Genomic DNA, 22,187 nt, shown 5'->3' with positions numbered 1-22,187 from the left:
TATCCCAAACACCTACTGAACTGCGACCCTCAACACCTACTGAACTGTAACTCCCAACCACCTACTGAACAGAGACCCCAAAAACTACTACTGAACTATTATCCCAAACACCTACTGAACTGCGACCCTCAACACCTACTGAACTGTGATCCCAACACCTACTGAACAGAGACCCCAAAAACTACTACTGAACTGTGATCCCAAACATCTTCTGAACTGTGACCCCAAACATCTACTGAACTGTGACAGAGCCCAACATGTTTGGAGGTGGAATTATAGTTTTATTTGTTCTGGAAAAAAAATAGATAAAACAATATATTCCATTTGAGAGAGGTATAAAAGTAAATATACTTTACCAAAATAATGCATCAATAGCCACTAAGAAGCCCTTGTTTGCTTTACGTGGACAGTAACGTATTGGATAGGAACGCTCAGGATGATCCCGATCCGGCTGTGCACAAATGAACACACACATCTCCAGCTCCTGGAGCAGAACACATGCAGATGTGTGTGTGAGAGAGAGACACACACAGTAAACACAGCCCAGGTCTCCCGGGTGTGAACAGCGCTCCACTCAGGGGGCTTCTGCAAGAACAACTCTCTGCATGTTCTCCTCCTCACCGAGCCATTCTGATATCCAGTACTTTACAATGCCAGACCATGGCTGTGCAAAAAACAAAAACAACAACAACAAAAATAATCCCTTTACAGTCCCACTGATCGTCCCTGCAGCTCACACAAGTCGTGACGTAATGCTGACGTGGCTGAAATATGAATATGCAGTGATTATTGGAAAGGAAACACACACACCGTTGTGCATAAGCCAGCGCTGGAATGAAAGAACAGAGAAGAACAGGCAACCAAACACAGGTGCATCGCCCAGGTATTGCTGGATCCCTTCCTTCAACAGAAACGTCCACCAAAGGCTTCCTTGTGATCTTCAATGCAATCATCAGAGTTACACGGACACTCGCATTCGCGTCATCTCTTTACTAATCAGGGGCCGGGTTCACAGAAGCTTTCCTGAAGAATCAACTTACAAACAACCGTAAGATGAACTTCAGGTTCGTAAGATTGGGCCTCGATCAACAACCGTTCTGTAGAAGAAACAGCTTAAAATTCTGACGCTCCTCTGTGGTTTCTTACCTGGGACGTGTTCAGTTTAGGAGCACAATGGGATCCATTATCATCATCATCATCATTAGTGCAGAGCTGAGGAAACTAGACTGAACTAGACATCCTGTTAGGACTAATGTAAGAAAGATCTCGGTCAGTGAGGCCTACTGGTCTTAAAGTACCGGTTCTACAGAAGGAAAATAATGGCTTTCTAAAGTCACGCCACAGCTCTGCAGTTTTCTGTTGGCGGTTTCCTCCACTATCGTTTACTAAACCGTTTACTGATTTCCTGTTTATTTGTTTACAGAATTTTTTGATTGTGTTTATTTGTTTACATTGATTGTGTTTCCTCCATTTTGCACAGATTTAACTTAATAACGAAAAAAAATGTTTTTGGAAAAGCTAAAAGGCTTCATTACAAAACTCATTTACTTCATCTTTAAGAACAAATTGAAAAAACTGTATAGATAAGAGAGAAGATCTATATATTTGTGAATGATACTCACTGTTCTTAATGCAATAAAAAAAGGATTCGCCTATGAATGTTAAAATTTTACACTTTTTCTAATTTCGCTGTTTGTAATGTAGCATTTTACAGCTAATCAAGATTTAAAGATTTATTTTGTTCTTAAATCCGTGCTAAAAATAAACAGAATGAAACTGGGTGCTCAGAAATTTTAGAGAACAAGAGCTAGACTGGAGGAAATGATCAGCAGGGTGAGGGGTCCTCCCTGAAAACCTGCACTGCACTTTTCTCCATTTCAATCTTGTTAAATCAAACAGTAACGCTGTAAATTCAGCCATTTCAACTGAAGGTTTTAGAGGCTGCCCTTCTGAACTTACAGCCTAAGACAAACAGCTGTCGGAAGATACTCAAAAAATTATCTTTTTAAAAGTGGGCTTTATAAATGTGTTCTTGAGAAAGGTCCTAACTTTGTAACACCTCATAAACAAATCCCTAATCAGACAACCCTAGTAAATGCCAGACCCTCGGTTAAAACTGTAAAACTAAGAAGAATTTGAGTGAATGAATGTTTGGTGAATGATGACCCCACTTTTGCTTTAAAGAATATTAATTTGGTTGGTGTGGCGCAACAGATAACACCACTACCTGCCAGTGAGCTACCATACCATGTGGGAGACTGGGGTTCGATTCCCGGTCTGGGTGACTGTGCTGTGCTACACCAATAAGAGTCCTTGGGGAAGACTCCTAACACTACACTGGCCCTCCTCTGTTATACGAGTGACCCTGGAAGTCGCTCTGAATAAGAGCGTCAGCTTAATGCCATGAATGTAATGTAGTGTAATTTGTTCTCAAAATTCTTTACAGGGAAAAAGGCTGGAGGAAAGGCTGACACTTGTGTGATTCCGGCCCCCGGGTTGGTTTTAGTTTTTCCATTTTAAAATCATAAATAAAACGTCTGCGTTTACCATGTACATATTTACTGTTACACTAAACAGTCAGAAGCAGGCTCAGCTTCCACGCCGTACACCACACTTGCATGCACACTTACCATTAAGAGCAAAAATTAAATTAAATTAAATTTTTAAAAAAGTAAAAATTTCTGAGAGACACCTCGCCAGCGGCTCACTACAGTAAAGGCAATGTTTGGGGACCCCAATAATCAGGGCCTCATTCCTCTCCATCATGAACATTTACCAAAGCATCAAAGCATCCAGGCCTTCACTGCAACAGCTTTCCCCTCCTCAACACTCTGAGAGACTGAGCTGACCTCCCACACACACTCACACACTCACTGATACCTCAATTTGATGTACCCTACCTCCTCGCTCCCTTTCTCAGGCAAGGTCTGCTGACCTTCTACCTCAGTAGTGCATAAAAAACCCTCGTATCTCCAGATGCATCTCCCATCAGAAAGAGACTGCACAAGTTCGAGGTGAGCAAGGAGGAAACCCTCCCATCTGTCCAAAGCACACTGTTCCAGACGTCCTTGTCTTTAGTCCTACCTTTAGCCCCCCGCCCTTGTCCTTGCTCACCTCCCATGAAAATCATAAAAACCTGTGTGGTCTCGTTCAGATGGTAGATTCTTTGACATCAACTGTGGCGTGAGCTACCTGTAGGTCCAGTGATGAGATTGTAGGATGGTTGGAGACTCTATTACTCATCTTGAGGTCTGCTCTAGGCCTCCTGACCTGGCCGTGTTAGCAGTTGTTTTGAACGTTCTCCTGATTTCTAAATATTCTGAGATCTTTTTTTTTTATTTTTTTTTATCCCTTCCCAAATTCATCTGCCTCAACAGTCTTCTTTCTGAGCTCCCTGGATCTGGCCATGGTGATCATCTTCACCACTCACTAAAATCATCAGGAGCAAACCAGACTAAACGTCTGAGGTTTAAATAAGACCGTCTCCTCCAGAATAACCCTCTCTAACCATGTGCTGATCATCTGCAGCTGATGTTCTGCTCCTCATTCTGATTTTAGGTATTTTAACAGTAATAAATGTTGGGGAGGGGGTCAAACTTTTACCTCACAGGAAAAATTTGAAGCATTCTTAATCTCAATATTGTTGAAATTGTTGTTCAAATGTCCAGATGTTTCAATATGTTCAAAAAGACATGTTTTCATGGCTTTTTGTCCTCGCCAGTCATATTCAGTACTGAGTGCTGTCTCTGCGCTGCGCTGTCCTGCACTGTCTGGCGATTGGACCTAACGTCCTTCTAATTTATCAGGTCTGGTTTGCTCTACACATTCACACTGTACGCACTCCTGTGTAGCTCCACATTTTACCACAGTCACGGAGGACGGCGGTTTTCTTGCGTATGGCTGAAACAGCAATAAAAGCCTCCTTAAGCTTTACTTGAACCAAGCGTGGATTGAGGAATGCGCCGCCCTGCATCAACTGGCGAGTACGAGAGTAAGCAGAGGGTCAGAACAAAAGGTCAGGTCAAACGGCGAAAGGATGAGGGCTGTTTCGTAGGTCTTTTCGTTGTGGTGTTTTGGTTGCAAACCAACATTTGTTCCTCCTCCCCACCAACTGCACAGCGGGGACATCCAGCACAGTGCTGAAAGAAAAAGCTCGGCAAACCACAGCAAAACCAAACGCTCGAGGCCGATGATTCCAAACCAGCAGAAGATATTTACAGTCGGAGTGTAGAAGCGGAGCTGAAATTCCTCTACAGTAAGCCACGTGGAGAAGTTCCCAGGATTAAAAAAACCAAACAAACAAACAGAAAGGAAAGGAAAATATACTCTGAATAACGATGTGCATATGCCAGTCTTCAAAGTCAGGCGTTCGACTCCTGCGAAAACGAGCTCCAACATTAGGAAAATAACATTTACCATCAATTATAATTCAGCAAAGTGCCTGCCCAGCATAGGTCCCTGCCTTATTCGGCCACCAGGAGAACCCTGTGGCTCCAGGTCAGGAATGGCCAAACCAGACAGGCCACACTGCCTTCTTTGGGCTCCCCCTGTCCTGTCCTGTCCTGACTTGTACTGTCCCTACTCCCCTCCCCTCCCCTCCCCTCCCCTCCCCGCCCCGCCCCGCCCCGCCCCGCCCCCCACTGGGTGATTGGGGTAAAAGTGCAGTGCATTCAGCTTCCGCAGGCTAATGGAGTCGTTCACACCAGGCTGAAGCCCTCGTACTGCTCGATGGCGCGCGTGAGCCGCGTGTGCAGCGTCTCTTTGGTCTTGTAGCAGGGCATGTCCAGCAGGTTGTAGCAGGTGTGGGCCACAGGCAGGTAGTGCTCAGCCGCCGACGTGGACTGGAGGACGATACGCAGGCTGGCCATGCCGTGGATGGGGATGCGGTCGCTGCCCGTCAGGAACACTGCAGCAAGGATAAGGAGAATGTTAATGAGGAAGCGAGCGTGTCTTTAGCATCTGATCATGACTATGCTATAATATTCGTTTGCTATGGAATAGGCTACCTGATGCTAATGTTTTATGCCTGATCTATGGTTTAACCTTGGAAATTCAACAGTTCAAAAGTTATAAGCAACTTCTCTCGAAATTTCTAAATTGGTCCAAATCACGGCTTGAGATATGAGGAAGGGACTCGAGACAATATGTAAAGGCAGGCTAACCGGATGTGATTTGACCTGAGTAGTTGACCTGGGTGTTGTTAAAGTGGTTTCTATGGTTTTTTATGATATTGCTATGCTGTTCCATGTGGTTTATATGTTTTTGCTAAGCAGTTGCTACAGAGTCCTTGGTGGTTTCTATGCAGTAGTTAGGCAGTTGTCATGCTGTGCTTCTTCAATTAAACCAAAGTGTACTTGTTTACATCAATGGTTGTTAACGGCAACAAGTATTTTTCGTCTTCCTCTGGAAGAAATCTATGCTATATTTGTTTGCTATAGAATAGACTATCTGATGCTATTTTTAATGCATGATATATGGTTTATTTCAAATTCAAATGTTCAAAACTTATAAGCAATTTCTCTCAAAATTTCTAAATTGGTCCAAATCACAGCTTGAGATATAAGGAAGGGACTCGAGACAACATGTAAAGGCAGGCTAACCGGATGTGATTTGACCTGAGTAGTCCCCCTTTCCTCTTAACAGCATCGTGCTGATGAAACGGTCCCATTAACTACAGTCAGCTAATATAAGGTATAAAATACCTCAATAATATTACAGTATGTGACCCCTGCTCTGGTCTACTTCATTTCACTGGGTCTCTCAAACAAGTGCAGTAGTCAGAAATGCTTGAGTAATAACCGCGTCATCTGCACTGCTCCACTTACACAAGAACTGCTTCTTTTTCTCCAGGGGAAAGTCATGGAACACCTCCCAAAACATCCGCACTGTGGGATGAGAGGCTGAGAACTCGCCTTTGTAAACCGCGTTCTGCAGAGAGACAAGAGGAGTATGAAGAGCATGAAGAGCACGAGGAACTTCACGAGAACAGCAGCCAACAGAGAGAGAGAAAATGAGCAGAAGAGGAGCTGAAGATCTAAAAGCATGTTATTATACGAGAATAAGAGCACGGGTGTTATGGGAGACGTGATAATGAAACGGATTACTCTATTCAACAGAGAATGAGCGTCAGGGCTTTTCACGTACGGGTGTGTGTGCGTATACACGCCCCTTTGCTTGGAACAACCCCAGTGTGTGTGAGAGATTTCACAGGGTCTTTCTACATTCTGTCTGAGGCTGTGAAAGCGATGCTTCCACAGAGAAAGAGTTAAGACTGGGTTATCTAACCACTACCTGCTACACACATCTCCATGCAGTTGCTGTAGTAAGACTGGACTCTTGGCCTTTTTTGTTTGTGGATCCACCAGCAGGGTTTCGCTGAAGTTACTTTTGTATAATAAATATATAAATAAATAAATCAACCAACCTTTTGTCAGCTATTTCTCAACCTTTGGGTGTATTTAGCTTCAACGCTCAACTTAATCTTTATATTTAAGTGTCTATTTATGATGTCTGCTACTTCACAAGTATTATTTCTAATGTGTGATGCTTATTTTTTTTTACTCATTTCTTTCTTTATAGTATTTTCACAAATGACAAAACACAGAGTGACTGCATGCCCTTTCCCAGGTGGTTGCTAGGGTGTTGCTAGGTGGACGCCATGGGACAGAAAGGCAGTAGCTTAGCTGTATCAAGTGAATGTTTGGCTGCTTCTGTGGCAGCTCCAGTCCAGTGCTGTATCTAAGCAGTTGTGCAGCATATGCAGTTGCTATGTGGTTAATGTTTTCGCTAAGCAGTTGCCCTGGTGTTCTAGGTGGTTTCTATGCAGTAGCTAGGCAGCTGCTTCAAGTTATGCTATGTTTTACGATACACCGTCGCTAACTAGTCGTTACAGTGTCTATGGTGGTCCATGGCAGTTGCTAGGCTGAACCACTTCTATTTTTGAAATGTGCCTCCGCTGGTTCTTCGTTTCCTGAAAAGCTTTAGCTTGCGTGATTACCACATGGTTTCTAGGGTGTTGCTAGGTGGATGCCATGGGATAGATAGGGTGTTGCTAGGCTGTATCAAGTGGTATCAGATTCCATGGTAGCTCAGGTGCTACCGTACCATCCAGCGCTGTATCTAAGCAGTTGCGCAGCAGTATGGTGTCCTAGGTGGTTGTTATGCAGTTGCTATGTGGTTTAGTGTTTTTGCTAAGCTGTTGCCCTGGTGTCCTAGGTGGTTTCTATGCAGTAGCTAGGCAGCTGCTATGCTGTTCCAAGTAATGCCGTTGCTAAATAGTCATTACTGTTTCCGTGGTGGTTTCTATGCAGCGGCAAGGCAGTTGCTATGCTGTGCTGCTTCTATTTTAAAAATGTGGTTCATTCAAGTGTGTTTTCAGAAGAAAGTGAAGTGAGTGAATGATTGTGCAGTTTAAGCCATTACCAGGTGGTTGCTAGGGTCTTGTTAGATGGTTGCCATAGGGTAGCTAGGCAATTGCTAAGGTGTAGCAAGTGGTTTCTATGTTAGCTCAGGTACTTGCCATGCTGTTTGAGGTTTATGATATTACTATGCTGTTCCATGTGGTTTATATGTTTCTGCTAAGCAGTCCTTGGTGGTGGTCTCTATGCAGTAGCTAGGCAGTTGCCATGCCGTGCTTCTTCAATTAAATCGAAATGCAGTTGTTTACATCAGTGGTTGTTAACGGCGACAAGTATTTTTCTTCTTCCTTTGGGGGAAATCTGGAAAGAATTAAATTTCTGATCACATGACCTCCTGCTGCAATGGATAGTTCTTGTACCACACAGGTACCACAGAGGCCAAGCTTCTGAAGCTTGTGTATGATACAATTAAAATACTATTGGTTTTACACCAATCAGCCATAACATTAAGACCATATGCCTACTATTGAGAAGGTCCTCCTCGTGCCACCACAACAGATCTGACCATTTGAGGCATGGACTCTACAGGACCTCTAAAGGTGTCCTGTGGTATCTGGCACACAGACGTCTCCATGAATCTCATCAATGAGCCTTGGCCAGCCACGACCCGTTTGCCAGTTCACAGGCTGTCTTTTTTTTTGTAATGGAGCATTTTTGGTAGGTACTGACCACTGCATACCAGAAAAACCCAGCAAGACCCGTCTGATGCTTGGGGACAGTCTGTTGTCTAGCCATCAAAGTTTGGCTCTTGTCCAAGTGGGTAATATTTCCATTTTTCCTGCTTTTAACACCTTCATCGCCTTCCAGAACTGACTGTTCATCTACAGTGGCATCTGTCAAGGGGTGGATATACTAGGCAGCAGGAGAAGATAATCAATGTCCTTCACCTCTCCTGGCAGTGGTTTTAATGTCTTTAATGTTTAATGGCTGATTGATGTATTAAAACCATATATCAACAATTATTGGTTTATATATAGAATGTCTCATGTAAAGTGAAATAGCTAAATACAGCTTGTACTGCACCTGCATACATGCAAGTGCACACACACACACACACACTCACTCACTCACTTACTTACTCACACACACACACACATAAGCTCCCTCACCTTTTCCAGCTCCTCCCAGTTGTAGCTGCTGTTGCCCACCACCATGGCCATGAGCTCAGACGGCTGGAATAGTGAGAGGATCCGCCCACCACACACCTTCAGGAACCCCCCCGAGAATGCAGAGTACAGCTCCCGCACGCTGTCACTGAACACGTAGCGCAGATACGCCTGCACGAACTCCTCTCTAAGACAGGAAAACACAAACAAACACACATTACTCTACATTACTGACCCATTACCTTAATCAGAGTTACAGAATAAGAAAACAAAGTCTCACACTATATGTCCAAATGTTTGTGGACACCCCTTCTAGTGAATGCGAATGCAAATGCACACAGAAACAGCTTGTCTAGTCCCTGAAAAAAAATACTGTCAATAGAATAGGACTCTCTGGAGTAGATAAACATGAACCTATTGGCACCATGCTGCCTAATGCCAGGTGTGGGCTAGAGGGGTATAAAGCACACCAGCATTGAGCTGTGGAGCAGTGGAGGAACTGTGTTCTCTGGAATGAAGGTTGAAATGAGGGGATGATCAATCCAGAATCTTGACCTCACTTGACCACGCTCTTGTCGCTGAATGCAATCAAATCCAAAATCTAGTAGAAAACCTTCTTTCCTGGACGGTAGAAACAGTTACTCCAACAAAAGCAGAATGAAAACTCTTGATTTTAAAAGAAACAGTGAATGAGCAAGTGTCCCAATACTTTTGTCCATTTAGAGTATTATTTCTAACTGCCTTACGGTGCGTCAGTGTGTCATATTACATTGCACTGTCTTGTTACTAGTATGCTATCCTGTGGCTAGGATGTTAGCATGGGGCCAACACATTAGCTTGCGTCTACGGTGCTGGATAAAGCTCTATAGAAACACAGCTTTTAAACACAGTCATTCTAATGCTGTTATTTTGTAGCACAGCCGCTCAGCGCTTCATCGGTCACTCCAAAAATGTTCAAAACATGAATTAAGCCTGATAATCTGACCTTAGTTAAGGGCCTGTAATCTCTTCAAGAGATCAGATGGCTGTGTCAAGTCTGATGTGCAGGATGGAGTCTTAATTGTGTGTGTGTGCATGTGTGTGTGTTTGTGTGTGGGAGTGATCTTTACTCTGCACAAGATGTCTGGCCACCTGCCTAATTTCCCTGACAGATAGCAGGGACAGCCGGCCTTGTGGCAAGACACACAGGCATCACAGACACACACACACACACACACACACACACACACACTTGTGCGCGTGCACAAACAAGTCTGGCAAGAGCTGCATGCACAGTTTACCTTCCAGCCGAGCCACAAAACCTTACTACCATGCTCTGCTCACCCCCTGATAAGATGTGTGCATTTGAACATCTGTGCCAGCAATGGGTGCAACTTAAAGTAGCTGAATGCATTTGGTAAAAAGGGATGTCCATAAATATTTGGACATATAGCGTAAACAGACCGGAACCTAAAGATTTTTGCAGTCTCCTCGGTCACAGACGCTACATTACATTTAGTTAAGTGGCCAAAATAACAATAAAATCATGCAGGCAACAAGCTTCCCCTACAGAGAGACCTCTGAAGAGCACTCAGTGATTATTCAGTGCACGAGAGCCGTCCTTCCTGCTGCTGCTGCTGCTGGGTAAGTACGTCTCTGCTTTAGAGCAAAAACCCTGCGGCAGCACTCCATGTTCTGAACCACAGCAGAAAGTCTGCAATTAAAATGGTTGCTTTGTGACTCTGCCAGAGGATCCATTCCATCTTGGCAGAATGTACATAAATATGTGAGTGTGTGTGTGTGTGTGTGTGTGTGTGTGTGTGTGTGTGTGTGTGTGTGTTTTATTCTACTATCCTCTGGGACGCCACCCTGAGGATTTGGCCCCGCAGCCTAATGGAATGTCCAATTATAACGGTGCATACACACACGCACATGTGTGTGTGTGTGTGTTTATGTGTGTGTGTAAGCGTGAGAGAGAGAGTAAGTGAGAGAGTGATTTTCAGTGGATTTTGTTGTGTCCCATCTGTTTGTGCAGCCCAGAAAATCTCACAATCCTGTCCCTAACCACAAGTAAACACACACACACACACACACACACACACACACACACACACACACACACACACACACACACACACACGTCTGCCATTGTCACTCAGCAGGCATATCTGTGAAATATAGGACGTTGGTTGGAACATTACGACCTCTTTTAGCCAGTCATGTGACGGCACTATATAAAGGCCCTGCTGTGGACGAATGGCCATGTGTATGCAGAGTGCTGGGCTATGCAGGTTAGGTCTATCAGAGCAACACACCTGTTAGACCTGTCCACTGTGATGGTCTCTCCTCCAGGGACCAGCTCCTTCACCTCAGTCATCCCATAATGCTCCCGGGTAATCTGCACAGAGCGGAAATGCTAGATGTTAGAGGAGTGTTTATGTACTGTAGGCTAATGCACACAAGTACAGCAACACTACATAGACTACACTCACCTTAAACTGAACTGAATTATAGCAACTGTATCAGTAATTTATACTGGACAAATAAACATAGTTTTCTGTTTTTGTTGTTGATATTTTTCATTTTTCCCCCAATTGGATACCCCAGATTTACAAACACCCCTCCCCACACACACCGTTTGTAGCCCCCCTAGCACTAGCAATGCTCACCGACGCTAGGAGGGTAAGGACTTAACAGGTGTCCTGTGATACATATGTAAAGCCAGCCACCGCCTCTTTTTTGAACTACTGCCAGACAGCTGACATGCTCAGAGGGATAACGCTGGGTCCCCAGCTACACCACATCAGATAACAGACGCCCGTCTGAGTAGAGTAGTTTACATTAACACCACTGCTGTAAATACAGATTGAGCTATGAACTCCCCTGCATTTGTTGACAAGCCGAGCAACACAGAGCAGGTATTTTTAGCCATACGATTGCTGCCATGCAAAAACCTCATATCTCCAAAACATCAGCTTTACAGGAGAAAGAGAAAACCTTCTGGTCTTTTAATGGAGGTCAATGTAAAAAGTCATTTTGGGGGATTTTTTTAAATTGGACTATTTGTAATGAAGTTCTGACACAATGTAAAGAACAACTGCCAGTAAAATGTTGCAAAATATGAAATTAAAAATAAGAATTTAAATATTAACTATAATAACTGGGAATGCTCCTTTATCACAAACACATTTTAACTATAGATACATGCTTGAATTATGGGCACTTCTGATACAGCACTACTTACAGCGAAGTTGAGACAGAAGGCTTCTTCAATATCCTCTCCTTCATAGTCCAGCAGCTGCTGGAGACTCCTGCAATAAACAACAATTCAAGCCCGACATCAACAGCTGTGGGTGGTGCAACTCCGACATCAGACAATAAGGAACTACAATGGGGTGAGAAGAATAGAGTTTTAACCATGGTGATATTTCCCACATTATAAAAGTGAGGCAGTGTTTATATTCTGCATGATGCCCTTTACATCCGAGTCTTATTGGATTCAAGTTGGGAGATCAGATCAGCCGCTTATTAAATTCATGAGCTTTTTTTATTCCTCATCCACATAAAACCCAATACCTCCTTTAATAAGTTGGATGACATTTTGCTCTTTAGGCTCAGTTAATTCCCCATCCGTCTGTGTTAAACTTGGTGTGAGACACCAGCTGAGGCCTACACATCCACACATACACTTGGATTTACAGTGTTGACAGACCGCAGCTTTCTGCTTCTCAACACAGCGCAGACTGACACTCTGTGGTTTAAACACACCTATCCACTGCCAGTAAACAGTAAAGGAGAGCACAGCTCCATCTGTAATGTCACACTAAGCAAAGAATGGAAAGCTCACTTGAACGAGCACATAGCGTCCCAATAATAGGAAGCGACAGCAGGGAGAGTAATGTCTCAACAGCTGGGACGCACTTGTGCTGTCAAACAACAGCGACTCCTCCGTTTCTAGAATGGTTGGCTAAAGTTTGAGAACGAGGGTGCTGGAGGATTCCACTGCTTCGAAATGTATGAGTGGAACGTACATGCATTAGAAAACAATCATCAGTTTAAGGTTTTCCGTAAAAAGGGAAACCTTAATGCCCTGGACGACAGCAGTGGATAAGCTAATGCCTCTTTAAAATCAGTGGTTTTATATCTGCTTCTGTCCTCGTGTTTGAGGAAGCCACTGCCAGACTGCATCCAGTAAGCATGGGCACTATATTGTATTTATGAGATTTGTTGCAGTAGACACATTACACACACATTATATGTCCAAATATTTGTGGACACCCCTTCTAAAGAATGCATTCAGCTACATTAAGCTGCACCTATTGCTGACACGGACACACACAGCTTGTCTAGTCCATGTAGATAAGTACTGCCAATAGAATAGGACTCTCTGGAGCAGACAAACATGAACCGAATGGCACCATGCTGCCTAATGCCAGACGTGGGCTAGAGGGATATAAAGCCCCCCAGCATTCCTGTCCTCAGGAATAATGGATGGTGCGCCACAAAATACTTTATGGTGGGAATCAAGCAACATCCTGATCTCACTAATGCTCTTGTATGGCATTTAGCTGCTGCTCTTCTCCAGAGCAACTTACAAGGTTACCTGTATTACAGGATTGGGCCAAATGTAGTGTTAGGTGGAGTCTTGCCTAAGGTCTCTCATTGTTATAGCGCAGCACAGTCACCCAGACCGGGAATCAAACCCCAGCCTCCAACATGGCATGGTAGCTCAATGGCACTGGTGTTATCCGTTTCTCCGTTAATCTGTGTTATTTTTTTCTTTAATACCTTTGATTTCAGAAGAAACAATGAATGATTAGGTGTCCCAATACTTTTGTCACAAAAACAGCCTCATTGTTTTGAGAAAATATCTCATGGTGCGATTATGCTTTTGTTTTGTTTTGTTTTTAAATAAAAACGTGTCAGTCATAATACAGAGGCATTATTATGAGATTATTACATCATTAAAAACAACATAGGCTAACATTTCTGTAGAAGATTTGTGTCACTCAAGATGCTTGGTTATGAATACAGCAACATCCGATTATCTTTTCTAACGTCTTTGATGATGAATTACATTAATTACATAATTACAACGAAGTCTCATAATAACAACATGCTGAAGAGGAGTTTGTTATTGCTGGCAGTAACACACCTCTGTTAAAAACGGGCATCAGCAAATAACCAAACACACATAGCAGTAATAGCAATCTTGTTTGGACATCTTCCAAATGATAGTTCTTCTACTGAAGAGATAAAAGATACACTTCACTCAGAATTAATGCCAAAAAGTGCCCAATAAAATCAGACAACTCGTCTTATCCTCCGACGCCAGCAATTACAGCACTTGTAAAAACACTGATAATCTAAGCTGAATAAAAAGATAGACAGACTCTGGTGAAGCAATCCACATTATCCACATTACAGAACGGACGCCTCCCTTCATAAAACACTTCCCTACACATTCCTTGATTACAACCCTTTGTGGCCAAACTGAAGGTCAACCGTTTCACCGTTTCCCCTCTGGCCATCTGCAAATAATTAGTGGCCAACAGCCCACATCCTCCAATTGATACAGGGTCTCTGCTACACACCAATTAAACCTTACATAATAACTGCAGCTTATGTAACAGCAGGCAGCTTTTAGGCCGGAAAACGGGGCAAAAGTGTTTAAAATGGTCCCCTCCAGTGGTCACTGCAGCCAGGGTTGCGCTAAAGCTAGGGATTGAATAACTCTGGAACCAGTAGAGGTTAGTGGAGCTTCAGTGATTCCAGTTAACACATAACAGAGACAAGTGGAGGTTTCTGGAACCTGTGTGGTGATGATATTCTGTGTTTTGGGTTTTTTTTGAGACATTATGTTGCCCATGTTTGTGGTTAAGTTGTCAGGCAGAATGCTGTGTTTACATTTGTTTTTAGTGTCCAATGAATTGGTAATGGGGTAAAAATTAACTGAATGTTGACACATTAAGTAAATGTGGACAAATGGGCATTTCAGGCTCTTATTTTTAGCATTTTGCAACATCTGGATATTTGATGTTCCTTTGAACAAGGCTCCGATTCCCGGGCTCGGCAAGCTGCCACTGTTGGGCCCTTGAGCAAGGCCCTTTACCCTCTCTGTTCCCCGGGCGCTGGAGTTGGCTGCCCACTGCTCTGGGTGTGTATGTGCTCACTGCCCCAGTTCACTAGTGTGTGTGTTCACTACCACAGATGGGTTAAATTCAGAGGACACATTTTGCTGTACACAGCAAATCTGTGCCTTTACCTTAGGTTAAGTGAGTGGTAAAGATCACCATGACCAGATCCAAAGAGCTCTCTGAGGCCTTCAGAAAGAAGTCTGGGACGGGGTTTTAAAAATCTCAGAACGTTTCACTGTCTACTAAATTATTTAAAAGTGGAGAACATTTAATACGTGGCCAGGTCAGGCTGTCCTAGCAAGTTCAGTCCAACAGTAGACCATACGATTCGTAAAGAAGTCTCCAACAGCCCTTAAATGTCTTTACAGGACCTCAAGGGCCTCAGAAAGAGACCAAACGAGTCCATTTTCCAAGGGAGGTGCGCAAAGAGGATACCCTGGTTTTCAATCAAGCAATTAATCAATAAATCAACAAACACCATCTTTCAATATTGTTAAAATATTGTTAAAATGTATAACTTAGAAGTAATAATAAGTTACTTAATCTACTTTGAAAAATGGCTTTTTATTGTTTACATTTTTTAATAAATGTATGTGAGGTTTGTAGATGCCTGTAGATGTTTAATAGAATTTACCACACAGTGGTAACACATCACATAAATCCTGGACACCAAACCTGTCTTGGCTGAATACCTACATGGGGTAAATTTAATGTACTGGGTACATTAGATAACTATATAGTTATAAACACCATCATTATACTAAATCACCCACCTGCCCTCGGTAGGGGACAGCTCCTTCAGGTCATCCAGAGCAGGAGAAACATCCAGAAGTTTCTTGTAAAGCACGAGAGGAAAGTGCAGGTCCACCACGGTGGAGTTATAGATGGCCAGGCCGCAGACGATGCCAATTAGATGGAACCAGTTGTGTTCCACGAAACACTGCAGAACAAACAATTCAGCACAAAGTCAATACAAATCCAGTCTTCGTTCACATCAAGCTTCTGCTTTTCTAGGTTCCTTTCAGCAGGAAACCTTCTGTTGTCCATGTACTGATAAGTGTGTGTGTCCTGAAGACCTGACAACACTGACCCGACACAACAACTTCAAGATAAGACTGCTTATATAAGAGCAGCATCATGTTTTCCACATCTGAAAACACTGATAGGATGGTAGCATAGCGGTGCCCGAAAACATCGATATACACTATACGTCCAAATGTTTATGGACACCACTTCTAATGAATGCATTCAACTACTTTAAGTTGCACCCACTGCTGACATTGATGTGCAAATGCACACAAACACACACAGCTTGTCCTGTTGAGAAAGAAGCACTGCCAGTAGAATAGAGCAGACTCTCTGAAGCAGAGGAACATGAACCTATTGGCACCATGCTGCCTAATGCCAGGCGTGAGCTAGAGGGCTATAAAGCCCCCAGCATTTAGCTGTGGAGCAGTGGAAGAAGGGTGTTCTCTGGAATGATGGCTGGTGATGAATTGGGGAATTTTGGATGAGTGGGGATGGTGATCGTCCAGAATCCAACACCCTGACCTCACTAATGCTCTTGTCATTGAATGTCATCAAACCCTCACAGCAATGCTTCTCCAAAATCTAGTAGAAAGTCTTCTTCCCTGGACAGTAGAGATAGTTACTTCAACAGAAGCAGGATAAACTCTTCTTGATATCCTTGATTTTAGAAGAAACAATGAATGAGCAGGTGTCCCAATACTTTTGTCCACATAGTGTAACAAAGCTACATGTTATGTAATTGATTCTCAAACACTGTACTGGTTTTTAATGAATAGTTTACATGTAGTAAAGTGGTGGCAGACAGGTTGGTGTGGCGCAACAGATAACACCACTACCGGCCACTGAGCTACCACTGGGGTTCGATTCCCAGTGGTAACAAAGCTACATGTTATGTTATTGATTCTCAAACACTGTACTGGTTTTTAATGAATAACTGGGGTTCGATTCCTGGTCTGGGTGGCTATGCTAGCGCTACACCAATAAGAGTCCTTGGGCAAGGCTCCTAACACTAGGTTGGCCCTCCTCTGTGATACGAGTAACCCAAGTTCACTCTGGATAAGAGAGTTAGCTAAATGCCATAAATGTAAATTTACCAGACAGCAGTTGTACCTGGTCTTCAGATCTCACTGTTCTGATTGGATAAAAAGTAAACTTTCATTAAGATTTTATACATATGATGGAATATTGTTTATATACCATCATATGGTTCTTGCCAATATACAGCCCAACTACACAGGTAGGTGAATGTAGTGTTAGGAGCCCAGGAACTCCTATTGGTGTAGTGTGGTGTGATGCCCAGACCTTGAACCTTTAAGGTCTCCAAACACTTGATGATCTACATTAAACTCTGTATAACTGAACAAATAGTGGTGCTCAGCAACAAAAGATGACTGGGAGAGAGCACACACAGCCATTACAACCAGTTCCTCCTGGTGGCCCACGTAATTGCACGTCATGTTTAGTACACTTTCTTCTGAGTGCCCATGTGTTTTGACCAATCCAGCATGGTAATCAGAGTTCCAGGAAAGCAGGCTGATCTGGGCTAAATAGCTCAGACTTACAGGCTCCATGACGTGAGGTGTTGACAGTCAAAACAACACTGATTTTAGCCTTTTTCACCTTTGCAAAACACCTTGTAATAAAATGAGATGAGCTCAGGGCTAAACTTACTCTGCTACAGAGATGTGGCACAGACTGAGAGGAATATTCGCCTACATTTAAATAACTGTGTTTCTAATCTTTTAGGCCTCGTTCACACCTGGCATTAACAGGACACCTGGGTGATCCGATCGTTGGTGGCCTGCACAAAGTACAGGTGAGAACGGGGTACAATGCATTGTAATCCGATCACTCAAACCACATTCGGAGGTGGTCACAGACGCATACAGCCACATTATTCCCGCAGTACGAATGCTAAAGCATCTCAGTGTATCCCCAACAGCAAAGCACCGCCCACATCAACCGCATCAACACTGTGAATTAATTAGGTACAATGAATTGTATAATATCCACTATGAATTATTCAGCATCTACAATAAATTATCCACAGTGAATTATTCCATATCCACTATGAATTAGTCAGTATCTACAATAAATTATCCACAGTGAATAATTCCATATCCACTATAAATTAGTCAGCATCTACAATAAATTATCCACAGTGAATTATTCCATATCCACTATAAATTAGTCAGTATCTACAATAAATTATCCACAGTGAATAATTCCATATCCACTATGAATTAGTCAGTATCTACAATAAATTATCCACAGTGAATTATTCCATATCCACTATAAATTAGTCAGTATCTACAATAAATTATCCACAGTGAATAATTCCATATCCACTATGAATTAGTCAGTATCTACAATAAATTATCCACAGTGAATAATTCCATATCCACTATAAATTAGTCAGCATCTACAATAAATTATCCACAGTGAATAATTCCATATCCACTATAAATTAGTCAGTATCTACAATAAATTATCCACAGTGAATAATTCCATATCCACTATGAATTAGTCAGTATCTACAATAAATTATCCACAGTGAATTATTCCATATCCACTATAAATTAGTCAGTATCTACAATAAATTATCCACAGTGAATAATTCCATATCCACTATAAATTAGTCAGCATCTACAATAAATTATCCACAGTGAATTATTCCATATCCACTATGAATTATTCAGTATACACTATACACTTTTAGTATCTACTATCAATTTTTCAGGATCTACTCTGAATTGTCTTGTAACGATCATGAAGCTAGTTTATAGGTTCTGTCGTTGTAAATAACTGAAGTGCAGTCTCTCTCACACACACACACACACACACACACACACACACACACACACACACACACACACACAAACACACAAACACACAAACACACCACAGTGTTTAAAGGGTTAAAGAGCACAGCAGCAGCATTTCTGATACAAAGAAAAGTATTAGCATTAAATCATTATTCACAAGGGGAGCAGACATGAGTGTGTAAAAGTGAGGAAACCAGTAATGTACGAGGAACACCCGCACAAGACAGACCATCAATAAAGCTGCTCTGTAGCTACCTTCATTTTTAAGTTTCTGTTGATTTAAAGTGCAGCGGTCATCTTGATCATAAACTATTAAGCATCTGAGGATGGCACACTGAAGGCTTTTCAACACCCTGCTGAGGTGTGAGGTGGCTCAGAGCCATTTTAATTTAATAAGACTTGCAGGTAGTATTCCATCATCTTCCAACAGCATTTTATAACACCACCTTCCCCAGCAGGCCAGTGTTGAGGAAGGCAGTGTTATAAAATGCATAAATCTGCTTTGTACAGCAGTCAGTAGCTGGACTTTAACTCAGGTTCAACTCACTTTATCAGAGAACCAGAGCAGGTTGGATTCTGAATAATGGGTGAACATCCCATACACTGGATCCATCAGCTCCTTTAGCAAAAGCAGGAAGAACTCCTTGGTGACTCCTCCTGCATCCACCGCCTCCTCACCATCAAAGATCACCTGAAGTTGAAACCAAACACACATTAAGAGAGACAGATGATATGTTCGCTGATATTTTTTCCACAGTTGGATATAATCCTCTGTAGTCTGTGAAAGGAATCTGTGAAAAGGATAAAAAATAACACCTGAATTCATCTTTTGTGCGCGTGGATAACCCTGCTAATGTCATTTTTTCTCTTTGTGAAGAAAAGGTCATTTTCCAACAGATAATGGAACCTGTCTTTAGGTCTGAATTAAAGGACTGAGTATTCACATTCAAGACATTAAAACCGACTGAATACAGAAAAGGTTTCCAGTTAGAGGACATCTACACTGTGGCATTCTCACAGACCTGAAGAAAGCTCAATAATTTACCACTAAGCTCCTTCTCCTATAAAAAATTTAGAAAGAAGCTACAGTCATGTGCAGAAATTAGGACATCCCATGAAAGCCTTTGTGTTTTTGACCTATTTAAACCTCTTTATTTAAACAACACAGGGCGATGGAGGTAAGAGAGGTAAACACATACAACTGAAGAAATCTATAAAATGTATTTAATAGAAATATATGTTCATTAATTGAAAAGGTTAGGACACCCCCACATGTATTATTATCAAAAGGCCTAAAATTAGAATCAGGTGCAGAACATCAGCTGCAGATGACCAGAACATGGTTAGAGAGGATTCTGGAGGTGTCTGTCTTAAAGACAGGCTTTAAACCTCAGACGTTTAGTCTCATCTGCTCTTGAAGATCACCATCATGGCCGGATCCTCAGAGCTCTCTGAGGTCTTTAGAAAGAAGGTTACAGATGCAGAGGAGTCTGGGAAGAGATTTTAAAAAGATCTCGGGACAATTAGAAATCAGCTGTTAAATCACTTACAAGTAAAACAACAGCAAGCATGGCCAGATCAGGCCGTCCTATCAAAACTAACATCTGCCAGAGAACACCTAGGGCCTGTTTACACATGGCATTAACAGCATTTTTGGTTATCGGATCACTTTTGCATAAAAAAAGCCAGGTGCATAAAAACACCCCCAAGACACACAGTGATCAGATTACGATCAGATCACTTTAAACTGCATTCAATACAAGTGTAAACAGAGAGTGTTTTCTGTGACCGGATTCCGCCGGGCGAGCGGAGATACGTCTGTCGGAAAATATGTTAGTAAGAGTAATAATGTGGATCCTGGCTTCTCTCTCTCTCTCTCTCTCTCTCTTGCTCTACCACCCTCACAGTGTGTGTGCCCTAGTGCTGGTGCTTACCATTAGATGAGAGCAGTGTTACAGAGTTTGTTCCCTTGTGCTTTAAAAAGTCTGTCCCATTTTGTGATAGAGCAATCACGGGAAAGCAAGTACCATCTATTGGTCCACCGTGTTGTAGAACCCCTCACCGTTCCTCTAAACTGTTCAGTCTCCTGGAGCAGGACGGTTTTATTGAGAAATGATGTACGTGCTGGTGTGTTTTTTATGCTGGAAAGTAAACTCAGATCTCATCTGGTCACTCCGGGGATGCATTTTAATGATAAGTGTAAACAGAATCCGGTCAGGCTCCTGGAGAAAGACCAGGACGTCTGGAGCAATGTTACTCAATGTTACTCTACAGCAAGGGCTTCTTCCATGAAAATCAAACCTGTGTGGTCTCTTTCTGATGGTAGATGCTGTTCCTTGACATCAGCTGTGGCGAGAGCTTCCTGTAGATCCCGTGATGACATGTTAGACTTGTTGGAGAGTCTAACTTGTTGTTTGCGCATCCTGTGGTCTGCTCTTGAGCTTGTTGGGACAGCCCAATAATGTGGGGATTAATAAGGGGTCCTAATTTTTTCACATGACTGTAAATAGAGGTTTTGGCTAAACACCTGCTAGTCTGTTGGCTAAAGTAAAGGTAAAGGTGCACGTATTTGTCAAAATGTGTCCTTCTCATTTAACCCATCTGTGGTAGTGAACACACACACATACACACTAGTGAGGTAGGGGCAGTGAGCACACACCCAGAGTGGTGGGCAGCCAACTCCAGCGCCCGGGGAGCAGAGAGGGTGAAGGGCCTTGCTCAAGGGCCCAACAGTGGCAGCTTCCTGAGCCCGAGTATTGAACCCACAACCCAGTCACCGATAGCCCAGAGCTCTAACCGCTGAGCCACCACTGCTACTCAGACCTAACTTCCTATTGTGTAGTAAAGCGATTACAGACCTTTAGCGGCTTCTTCAGGTCCACATCATTATAGATTGTTAGCTCCCGCAGTGCGTCACTGACTAAGTGGTTCCTCCGAACATGAAGCACTAGAAAGGGGTTCTGCGCCAGCAAAGGTTCCAGGGTTAACAGCATGAAGACGTTGTGCAGGTTGGCACCGCTCACTGCCATCTAAACAATTAGGAGACATCAGGAAATAGGTAAAGTCAAACCATTTGACTTAAGCACTTTTTTTCTGCTGTAATTACCACATGTATTTCTAACACACACTCCAAGAGAACATTAATAGCGCCTCAAACTTCTGACAGAACTCACAACAAATCCACCTGACATTCTGCACAGTAACAGCAGGGGACACGTCACAGCTGTCATTTCACTGGCGCTCTTTTACCTGCATCTGAAGCTCAGCATCTGTCTGCAGCATGGTTGTCTTGGCTTGAGCGTTCAATATGAACGGATAGGCACATAATGTGACAGAACTCTGAAAAACAAACAGCGCTCATTAAACCGAACGAATGGACGGACTCTCAAAATACTGATGTACAGCAGAGAGGCTTGTCTATTCAGTGCCACCATACCTGTACTGGAGGGGAGCGCATTTTCTGTTAAAACAAACAAATAGGGAGTTACTATTAAACACCTTAACTAATATGCTTATGTGTTATTATATCCTCTCTGTCCAATGAAAAACATGCATCTCCAAAAGGGTGAATTTACAGGAAAAGGCAAAAATGAGCTGAACTTTGAATGGAAGTTGATGTAAAATAAGAGCTTATTCCAGGTCATTTAGAGCATTTCTATTGGTCCATTCATCCAGAATTATTTATGTTCTTTT

General features: G+C 42.7%; 1 protein-coding gene across 1 annotated transcript in view; it reads right to left on the bottom strand.

The window, feature by feature from the left end:
* Nucleotides 1–4,621: 4,621 nt before the first annotated feature.
* Nucleotides 4,622–22,187, bottom strand: part of LOC140554963 (probable E3 ubiquitin-protein ligase HERC3) — a 52,638-nt gene continuing 35,072 nt past the window's right edge. The window contains exons 16-25 of the mRNA XM_072678518.1: nt 21,931–21,954; nt 21,744–21,833; nt 21,353–21,523; nt 19,042–19,185; nt 15,414–15,580; nt 11,748–11,814; nt 10,819–10,901; nt 8,528–8,711; nt 5,826–5,928; nt 4,622–4,906 (exon numbers count right to left, since the gene is read on the bottom strand). Coding sequence (XP_072534619.1) covers nt 4,698–4,906; nt 5,826–5,928; nt 8,528–8,711; nt 10,819–10,901; nt 11,748–11,814; nt 15,414–15,580; nt 19,042–19,185; nt 21,353–21,523; nt 21,744–21,833; nt 21,931–21,954 — 1,242 coding nt within the window. The 3' untranslated portion in view covers nt 4,622–4,697. The remainder of the gene's footprint in view (nt 4,907–5,825; nt 5,929–8,527; nt 8,712–10,818; nt 10,902–11,747; nt 11,815–15,413; nt 15,581–19,041; nt 19,186–21,352; nt 21,524–21,743; nt 21,834–21,930; nt 21,955–22,187) is intronic.

This window comes from Salminus brasiliensis, chromosome 4 (assembly GCF_030463535.1).
Source record: "Salminus brasiliensis chromosome 4, fSalBra1.hap2, whole genome shotgun sequence".
NCBI lineage: Eukaryota > Metazoa > Chordata > Actinopteri > Characiformes > Bryconidae > Salminus > Salminus brasiliensis.
This window is presented reverse-complemented; position numbering and strand designations above follow the sequence as displayed.